We start from the raw sequence: 10574 nt of genomic DNA, 5'->3' as shown, positions 1-10574 counted from the left end.
TAAAAGTTAGATTTAAGGTCTATATTACCTTTAACTCACATTTTCTATTTTTATCCATAATTCAGCCTTTGAAAATAACATAATATTTTTTCAAACATATGGCCTGGATGATGTTCCATAAGTGTAATGAAGAAGTGGTTAAAAACTCATGGAAAGTCTTTTCCATAAAACTTGTAGCTTGTGTCTTGGCTAAATATTCAGGGGTTAATATGACCCTGTTCAGTGTCTTCTTCCTAAAGATAACTTTTGTATTGTAATTTATTTTTTACTGTGCCTTAAACACATTTGTAAATAACCTTTAGTAATAAAGAATTATCAATTATATAATTTGCTTATATACAAATCTAAACATTTTACACAGCAAGTACCAACATGACCCGAGCTGAAGGCAGACGCCCAACTGACTGAGCCACCCAGGTCCCCCTGAAGCATACTTTTGTTCCCCTCTTGTTTTCATTAAATACACGCAGATTCCAAGAGGATAGGTTGACTAATGATTGGAGCAGGGTACCATCCCATCTTTTGAGAAGAATGGGACACTATCACTTCATTTCACTTCCAGCACTGAAAACATTACTTGCTCACTTTTCCCACCAAAAGAGTTCCTTTTTTCCCTCTATTATATGTTGTAGTCATTTCATCATTGCCACTGTAAACAGCAGTTTAATAAATATTCAATTTATGTAGGTACGGAGCTGGACACTGTGATAGCTACCCACAAAACACGACCCAAAGACACTTGAGGTACACATTCGTCAGGAAGGCCTAATACATATTTATTGACTGATCCTGTATAATCTCCTAGGTCTCTTCTAACTCTAAATCTATAGAAACCTATTTTGAGATAGTTCAAATAAAATAATCTGTAGGGAGTAAAAAATGACTTCTGAAGAGAATTGGAGGATCAAGACTAGTACGACAGAACTCCATAAAAATAAATTGTAATTTTTCCAAAGTCTGTGGCTTACTTCATTGTCAAGCAAAAGAGATTAACTGATTCTCATTCGAGACTTAAAAAAATCGCGGGTCAGAGCAGGTTCAGGTGTGGCTCTGGAAAGATGCCACGTTCCTATGGCAACTTCGAATCGCCATTTTAAAGTGTTCTCGCGGCCTCCCGCCCTGACGTCACTTCCGGTATCACCTGTGTGGTTACCGGGAGCCGTAAACAAGGTGTGCAAGCATCCAGAGAGCTGTCGGGATGCAGCAGAGCGGAGCTGCTGGAGGCCGTGGCTGCGCTCTGTTCCCACTGCTGGGCTTTTTATTCTTCCAGGGTGAGAGCGCCGGCTGGGTCCCCCAACTTCCGGTCGGGGGGTTAGGGAAGATGGTCGGTTTTCCGGTTCCGGTGTGGGGGGGTCTCAGGAAAGCCCCCACACCTCTTCTGGCAGTGCAGGAAGTGGGGCTGTGTGGGGAGTGTGCTTTCTTCTTGCATTCACCACCCACTTGAGGGCCGTTGGCAGCTTGTCGGTGCTTTCCTGAGCCGTGGGGAGCTCGACCACTTTGCGTGACTGCTTTGTATTCTGGTGATGGCACAACGCGATAGAACCACGGAGGGCGCTGGCTTTGTGGTCCCCCCGTGATATCTTGTGATGAGTTACCAGCGGTTGACTCCGCTGTGGTTTTGTGTGCTGAATGCCCTGATTAGGAAGGATAGTTCTAGCGTTCAGGAGTTTGTGTCAGTAATTTTGGGAAAGAAAATCATGACCGTTGGTACTTTTTTGTAGGTGATTGTCAGGGCCTTGGAAGTAAAATGTTTATTTTATATGTCACTGAAAAGATGTGCTGTGATTTCGTTACAGGAGAGACGCATTTTGTTGAGGAAAAAGCAACTGCTGTAGCATTTTAATAACATTTTTAAAATTCAGGAAAGCATATAAACTGTTAAAATTTTTAATCTATTTAATATCGTAAGTACAGTATTCACACCATGGCATAGTCTTAGAATTTGGGTAAGTTTTGCTTTCATGCAGTTTTCAAATTGCATAAATTTCAGCCCAACCTAATTACCTTCATTTTAGGGTGCAGTTATGGATTTGTGTGTGTGTGTGTGTGTGTGTGTATGTGTGTGTCTTCTCAGGAAATTATGTGTTAATAGAGCTAGGATCAGAGTGAATTGTTAACTTCATAAAATTTCCCTGTGGATAAGTGGGAATTTCTGAAGGGGGACTTTGATGTAAAGACTTAAGTTCTAAATCTTAGCAGGTAAGGCCAGGAAGTTATTTATTTGATGACTAATATTCATGTTGCCAACACACTCCCTGATCCCTCCCAGCACTCTGTCATCACAAGTGTCCAGTTTTTCAGCTAAATTCTTTTGCAATATAATATTTAGGTTGACCTATCATTCCAAATATTCTGGTTTCATCTCTCTGTCCCTCTCACAAATATTCAAATATTGTCCTACTGAGAAAAAAATTCTAGAAATGATGGGTGGTTTCTTAAACTTGATGTCATTTCACATTGAAAAGCATCCACCAAAGACAGCAGACCAACTAATTCAAACTTAAAAATTTATCTTATGACCCGTATGTACTTGTTTCTTAAACTTAGCATGTTTTCAAGATTCACCCATTTTTTTTAATGTTAGGCAATAGACTTTGGTTTCATACCAGTGTTTATTTGCTTTTCCTCTTCAAAGATAGCACCCATTAAATGATTAGCTTGTTTGAATTCTCCAAGTTATAAACATGGTCCTGTTATATCAGTTGTCATAGTACATGGAAACAATAGATTAGACAGCCTAGGGTTCTTATACTTATCTCCATTTAAGTGTGCACTTTTATGAACTAAATGTTGACAGATTTGTATTTGGAAAATTGGGTGTACAAAGCTGGGAGTTTTGTTTTATCATATTTTTTTCATTCCTTCTGTGTGTAAAATTACATATATTTAAATGTGATTTTCTTGTTTTCCTCCCAAATTAAACAAATTGTTAATTTTTATGAGTATATTCTATTCTACCTGGCAAGAATGTTTTTTTACTCAGGAGAAAAGATAAATAACCCTAAGCACATTAGACCTAGGATGAAAATGTCTAAATGAATGTAACAGTGGATTAGTAATTTTTTTCTTATTTTTTGAGTGGGGTAGACAAATGATTTTATGTCTGTTGATTGTAAAACACTTTTAATTTCAGTATAATATATATATAGAGAAAGTGAACATATGGTAATTGTACAGTTTAATGCATTTTTAGAAACTGAACACACCTGGGTAACCAGCACTGAAATCAGGTTATAGAATGTTACTGGTATTCCAGAAGCCTTCCTTGTACTTCCTTCCAGTCATTATCCTTTCTCTCCCAAGAGGAACCAACATCCTGACATGTAGATTAGTTTAGTTCATCCATGGATCTTGCTTTTCTCTATACATTTAAGACTCACTTATCCAGTGTTTAGATTTAAGCAAAATGACTTTACTTATTGATAACTTTGTGGCAAAATCATGCTCATGAATATGGAATTCAAACATAGTAACAAGAAGTTGGTTGGTAGGTAGATTTATTAATGGTGTACTTACTATAATTCAGTAACCAAATTTTGCTCAGAACTTGTAGTTTTTATGCTTATTTTGCAATAATTTTTGTTTCATAAAAAGGAAACTGTTGGTTTGGCTCAGTTTAATATTACTGAACATCGACAGTGTGCTAGTTTCTGTTTTGATGAGCTCAGGGTCTGTTGGAGAAGACAGACACATCAACAGATAATTTTAGAATCTGGTATTAAGAAATGTGGAAGCACAGAAGAGGTGCCCTTAATCTGCCATAAGGATACAAGGAAGACTTCCTGGATGTGCCACCAAAGTTAAATCTTGAAAGAAGAAGTTAGAGATAGGGAATGAGTAAAATTCCAACATAGGAACATAAACAAAACATAGAGACATTAAGTAACTTTCTAAGCAAATTTTCTGAAACTTATACTTTGATTGGGTTAACTTAAATCGCATGTGGAGTTTGTATGTGTGTATGTGACATTCAGTGTGCAGAGTTAGCTGGAGGGACATTAGTGAGATTCTGACTTATAACTGTAACCCATATATTTCTTATTTACTCTAAACCAGGGTTGGCAAACTTTTGTAAAAGGCTGGAGAATAAATATTTTAGGCTTTGTGGGCCATGTGGTCTCTGTTGCAACTATTTAGTTCTGTTTGAGTAGCACAAAAGCAGCCAGAGACAATATATAAATGAATAAATATGGCTGTGTTCTAATAAAACTTTATTTACAAAGAGACATTGTAGGCTAGATTTGGTTCACAGGCCATAATTTGCTGACCTTTGCTCTACACCAGCCATCCATTGACATTATCTCTTGGCCATCTCAGAGGCACATTAAACTTATCCAAAATCAAGCTCATGTTCTTCCCTGCCACGATTGGTATTTTTTTTTTAAAGATTTTATTTATTTATTCATGAGAGACAGAGGAAGAGAGAGAGAGAGAGAGAGAGAAGCAGAGGGAGAAGCAGGCTCCCAAGGAGCAGGGAGCCCGATGCGGGACTCGATCCCAGGACCCCGGGATCATGACCTGAGCCGAAGGCAGATGCTTAACCATCTGAGCCACCCAGGCACCCACGATTGGTATTTTTTAGTCTTTCTTATGTCAGTGAATGGTATTACCAAGTCAGAAACCTGGGAGTCATCCTTATCACCTCTGTTTCCCTAACATTCCACATCCAATCTACCACCAATTCTTGCTGATTTTACTCTGTAAGTACTGTCTTCCTAATTTTTTCCATGTCTCCTACTACCAACTTAGTTCAAGCTTTATTTCTCATTTGACTATTGTAGTAGCCTTCTAAGTTCTCTCCTTATATTTACTCGACTCCTCCTAAGTGTCTTCCCTAGAGTGATCTTTTAAAAAATGAAAACTTCATCATGTCTCTTCTCCCTCAGTCCCACATTTAAGTATTTTTCATGGCTTCCCATTACTCTAAGAATAAGGACCCAATTCTCTGAGGTTCTGCATGATCTGCTTCCTGCTTACCTCCTAGCCACATCTTTCTTTTTCTCATGCTTTTTGTGTTGGAGCCATACTGCCTTACTTTTGGTTCCATGGCTGACTGTGCTCCTTCCTGTCACAGGACCCTTGCATATGCTGTGTTTTCTGCCTGGAATACTCTCCCTTTCCTCACCTTGTCACCCTTCCTTCAGAGCTCTACTCAAAAAGTAACTTTTCCAGGGAAGCTTTCATTAACCACTCCCTACTCCTCTACCATAACTGGTGCAGTTCTCATAGTCACTCTCTGTCTTTGCTTAATAGTAGTTATCAGATTTTGTAATTATACATTGTTTTTATGATTATTTGATTAATGTGTTGAACTTTTGCTGTATTTTAAGCTCCAAAATAGGGAGTGCATTTATTTTGCTCACATTTAATTCCAGGCTCAGAAGGTGGCACAAAACAGATCCTCAATAACTATATGTTTGAAGAGTGAGTGAATGAATTAAGAATATTGTTATGGAAGCCTTGGGATAGAGAAGAATAGAGAAGAGCAGGGAGTCACTGCATCAGAGAGATCCAGTAAAATCAGGATAGAAAAGTACCTATTAGAGTTTTTATCCCTTGGATTTTGTACTTTTAAGACATGATGCCTTTTATCAGAAATGTTAGTTGAATCTGTATTGCACTATAGGGGCCCAGAAGTGAATGAGAATGCCAGGTGTACACTGCTCTTTCACAGAGTTGGCTTAGAAAGGAAAGAGAGGGCAGTAGCTGGTAAATGTAGTTTTGCAGGGTTAAGGAAAGATCATCATTATTTTGTTTTATTGTTTTTTGTTTGTTTTTAAGGATGGGAGAGACTTATTTGTATTTAGAGACTGAAGGGGAAGAGAGCCCCTCTGAAAAGGAAGAGTTTGAAGATAGTAGAGAGGGTTTTTCTGCTGAAGCAGGGCTTGGAGGGGAGGGATCCAGGGCAGAACATAAGGGGTTGGCCTTGCATAGGAAAAGGGATACCACACACTTTCAGATTGGAAGTATGGATGGGTGTAGACACAGGAGAGTGCATGGCTGGGCAGTTTGTATAGCCTTACATTTCTTCAAAAAGTAAGAGGAGATATTTTCTTCTGAGAATGAGGGATTTGGAGGTTGCACGGAGGGTGGTAAGAATGGCAGGGGTTGGAGGAATCAGAAAGAGGAGCTGACCGAGGCTGGTTAAAGGGTCATCATGCCTCTTTAAGGGCTCAGATGGAATCCATGAATTTCTTATGGTAACTATCTGTACAGTTGGGTGATTTTTCTCCTTCAGTGTACACCAGCCACAGGCTAGGAGCAGTCATCTAGGGTTAAGCTTTTCCTGAATGGGTGCACTGGGAAGAGAGGAGTGTAGAGGACTTAAGAATGTTGGAAATACTGTAAAAGAGGAAGAGAGTGGGTGACTGGTGAGCACACTTTGTTCCTATACTAGAATTTTTGGTGACCTGTCCACCTCTTTCTCTCAGTCTCTGTCTGCTCCCTTCCCTCTGAGTTTTTGCCCTCTAGGTGCTTGTGTGTAACAGGGGAAATAGTCTTTACAAATTGAGGGCAATGAACAATACATGTGCTTGAGTAGCATTATGTGCTAACTGTTATGAGAACAGAGAAGAAAGAGCAGTGAACTGCACCAGGGAATTTGGGAAGGCATCGCAGAGGGGGCTGCTATTTGAAACAGGGTTTTGAAGGTGTGTGAGCATTGGGGGGTTGTGGTATGGTAGGAACAGGTAGGATTGGTAGAAATGGGGAGAGCCTTCCAGACAAAGCCATATTCAGGGAGAGGCACAGTGTCATGAAAGTTTAAATTTGGGAAATGGCAGACATTCTGGGCATGGTGAAAGGGATGGGATGAGTAGGTGGGTGGAGTGGCAGAGGTTTGGGGCCAGATTGTCTCTATGTGGATTTTATTCTATATCCCAAGAAGGAATTATTGAAGGTTTTTGAATGTTTGTGGTGTTCATTTTAATAATAACAGCTAACATTTATGGAAAGGTTCTCTTTCAGATGCTAAGCATTTTATGTGTTATCTTATTTAATCTTATTGGATCCTTACAGTGACCCAGTGAAGTAGGTCTTGTCATTCTTCCCATTTACTGAGTAAGGAAATTGAAACTTGAACAGGTTAGGTGACTGTGATTAAAATCTTACATCTAGAAAGTAGCTGGGCTAGAACGCAAGTCCAGGTCTATCTAATTCTAAATCCATGCTTTCAAATCTCTCCACTGCACTTGAATTTTAGGATAAAGGAATAGTATGGGGAGAGTGTGGATTATCCATCCATTTCCAGCTTCCAGTTTTTAGAGCTGGATCATGAGTTGTGTGTAGGGTGGGTTGGGAGTGAAGGCTTGGGAGAGAGTAGGGGCTAAAGGATGAATGAAGGCTTTCCAGGCAGGGGAACAGCATTTGCCAAGTCATAGAAGGAACGACAAGTTTAGCATGGCAAAGTCAGATTGGATGGTATGGAGGAAACAGAGGTAAGCTTCATCTTTGGGATCAGATGCTTATTAGAGTGTGAGCTCAGTCTTGGTCTCCTCCTTTTAAGAAGAATGTGAACAGACTAGATTGTCTTGAGAGGAGCAAGAAAAATGATTCAGAGCAGACAGAGGTAAAGGTGTTGATGACTCATAACTGTGTCTGTGATGGGGACGGTTGAGAGAGTGTAGGCAGAACTGAAGAAGTGCACTGAGCACTTACTCTGGGGTAGGCAGGCTTTCCAGTGTTAACACCTGTTTTAACTCATTTATTCCTCACACTGACCTTCTAAGGTAAGTGCTGTTATTGTCATTCTCACCAGAGTGAGAAAATGAAGAGTAAAGTAACTTGCTGAGACCACAGAGCCAGCAAGCCATAGTGCTGGGATTTGCATCCTGCCTCGACTAGGGGGACTGTGGGTATGTGGATTGTCTGTGGGTTTGCCCTCTTCTGAATCCTTGCTGCTCTGTGTGCCTTTGGCCTGCCAAAAGAATCAGGGCTTGTTGCAGTGGAGAAGAAAGCAGTAAAAATAAAGTGCTGGTGACCTTCCTAAAAATTGGCTCCCTTCTGGAAGATAAATTTCTACTCAGTGTTTTTTGAAAGGGGATTGGTCAGAAGTGGGAGCTCTTTTTGGGGGAGCTGGAATGCCAAAATTGGATATATGAGCCCGTTTTGGCAAGAGTTAAATCTCTAGAGCGTTTAAAAATGATAGTTTTATATTTTAGAATGCATTAAATTGTTCTGTTTTCCTCCCCATGATTTACTTTTAATGGATGCAGGATTCATTAACCAGCTTTAAGAAAGGAAAAGATAAAACACGGCTAGATAGAACCTGGGGGCGGTTTTCTAAAATTCTTTGAAAAAATTTCCTCTTCTTATTTCCTGTTCTCATTTTGCTGGTGGTTGAGAAAGTGGTAGCCTCAGGTTATAGCCAGGCTGTTCTTGGGGGTATGTCCCTTAGACCACAGCAGCTGCTATAATTCCTGGGGTGTCAGTGTGTCCGGGGGTACACAGCATTGCCTTTTAGCGGCTGTGGGCGGACCCACTTGTTTGTACTGCATTTAACCACAAGTCTGTATTTGGAAAAATGCTGGTGTGATCAGGTTTTAGATTTTTTTTTAAAGATTTTTATTTATTGAGAGAGAGAGAATGGTAGAGAGAGAGCATGAGAGGGAGGAAGGCCAGAGGGAGAAGCAGACTCCCCGTTGAGCAGGGAGCCCGATGTGGGGCTCGATCCCGGGACTCCAGGATCATGACCTGAGCCGAAGGCAGTCGCTTAACCAACTGAGCCACCCAGGCACCCTAGGTTTTAGATTTTTACCCAAGCATTCATTCTGTGATTTAATATTGTAAAATGACAAAAATACTACCCTTGCTTCATGCAGATACCTGCTCCTTGACCTTCTGGGCCTGCCTGAGAAGATACTCATTTATTCCTCTGAGAGCCCAAAAAACGATAGCGTCTCTGTATTGCTCACTCACATCTATCTATCCCACCTAAATGCATACCTTTTAAATGTTTGGGCTTGCTTTGATTAGGTGTTCAAGTCGTCCTTTCCTTGGAGATTAAAGTAGATGCCCACGTCCGGGGTTATGTAGGAGAGAAGATCAAGTTGAAATGCACCTTCAAGTCGACTTCATCTGTCACTGACAAACTCACCATAGACTGGACGTACCGACCCCCCAGCAGCAGTCGTACAGAATCAGTGAGTGTTTCCTATTAAGGAAATGTCTTTGGGTCTAAAGTGGTCAACAGCTCTGGAATCCTTATATTCCAGGTCCCAGGCATACCTCAGGCCTTCTCATCTTAGAGTCAAACATGAGCTTCTATATAAATAGGAGAAGATAAAGGCATTCATTTGGTCACATAGGGCTTTTTTTTTTTTTTTTAATTCTTCCATATGAGAATCTTGTAAATAAGCTATAGGAAAAAAATTGTCAGAAACTCAGAGGAAATGTGGTTTAAATTTTGTTTCCCCTTTGTTGTTTCCTTCTGCATGTTTTCATAGCTTGTTTTCAGATTCAACGTACTAAAAAGAGTACCTCCAGGACTGTTGGATTGGAAAATTCTATAGGTCCCAATCGTAGACATCTTTTCTCATGAAGTTGCTCGTTTCTGTGGTATGAGGTTGTCTCAACGGGTGCGTCTGTTGGAATATCTGTACTCTGTAGATTTATCTCGGCCTCGTCTCCTAGTGTATAAACATCTGCATTGATTTGTATGGTACCCTTTGAAGGAGCCGGTGGCACCTTGTGTGGATGACAGATGCTGTTGGTGACAGATGGTGTTGCAGTATTAGAAACAATATAGTTTATACACACATATAAAACACATTTATGGTTCATATCCCATTGTGGGTGTCTAATTGAAGATTGCAATGCTATAAAAAGCCCTTTCTCTTTATGCTTCCAGCAATATCCTTAGTTCAGGATAGATGCTATCAAGAATGTGAATGTTATAGCTGTATGTAAGATTGTATTTTTTGAAAGTATCCTTAATTCTTTTATCCTGTTTCCTTCATTGGAGAACTTTCTCTTTGATTTTAATATATAAGCTTTGAGTTTTGTTTTAGGACCCATTATCGAATGCCACATAGCTAGGAGCCAGCTAGGGGGCTCCAGAGAAGACAGCTAGGCTGTATTCATGGTCGCCTTTTCTTTAGATTTAAAATAGTTCACTTTATTTTGAGTGGTCAGGAAACTATGGCTGGCCTTATTTGACTGCTTCCTTGGCCAAAAGTAGGACAGAGCAAGCAATGGGGGATCTTCTTGGGTCAGAAACCTTAATTGCAAACAGCAGTTCCTGTATGGTGCTGTTTTCTGGGAGGCTGGTCAGAAAGCAAGCTCACGCAAGTTGGAATCAGTGGACCTTGAAAGTCACGTTACGTGGTTGTCACAGTCCAGGTCAAGTCAGTCAGGATTCTGTCAGGCTAATCGGTCGGCAAGGATTTGGGTATCACCAATTTAACTCGGAACTTACAGGTTGTATTTATCTTGAAGGTACACAGCAGGCCTTGTTTGGTCAGTAAGGAGTTTGAAACCCTTTTATATAGATGCTGATAACCAGTGGTAGGCATTCTTTACCTCCCTCTTTGTGTGTGTGTGTGTGTGTGTGTGTGTGTGTGTGTGTGTGTGTGTGT

The 10574-nt window shown here is 40.3% G+C and overlaps 1 protein-coding gene across 2 annotated transcripts in view; it reads left to right on the top strand.

The window, feature by feature from the left end:
* The first annotated feature begins 1127 nt into the window (after positions 1-1127).
* The window catches only part of MPZL3 (myelin protein zero like 3), a 22027-nt gene continuing 12580 nt past the window's right edge, over positions 1128-10574 (top strand). Inside the window, exons 1-2 of one of the 2 annotated variants that reach the window (XM_025893686.2) lie at positions 1128-1271; positions 8974-9140. In XM_025893686.2, coding sequence (XP_025749471.1) covers positions 1199-1271; positions 8974-9140 — 240 coding nt within the window. In that variant the 5' untranslated portion in view covers positions 1128-1198. Of the gene's footprint in view, positions 1272-3426; positions 3488-8973; positions 9141-10574 lie in introns of those variants that run through there. The other variant, XM_073903817.1, reaches the window with a different exon arrangement.

The sequence above is a fragment of the Callorhinus ursinus genome, unplaced genomic scaffold, assembly GCF_003265705.2.
Source record: "Callorhinus ursinus isolate GAN/ISIS: 27379988/994484 unplaced genomic scaffold, GSC_fseal_2.0 scaffold19, whole genome shotgun sequence".
NCBI classification, from domain to species: Eukaryota; Metazoa; Chordata; class Mammalia; order Carnivora; family Otariidae; genus Callorhinus; species Callorhinus ursinus.
This window is presented reverse-complemented; position numbering and strand designations above follow the sequence as displayed.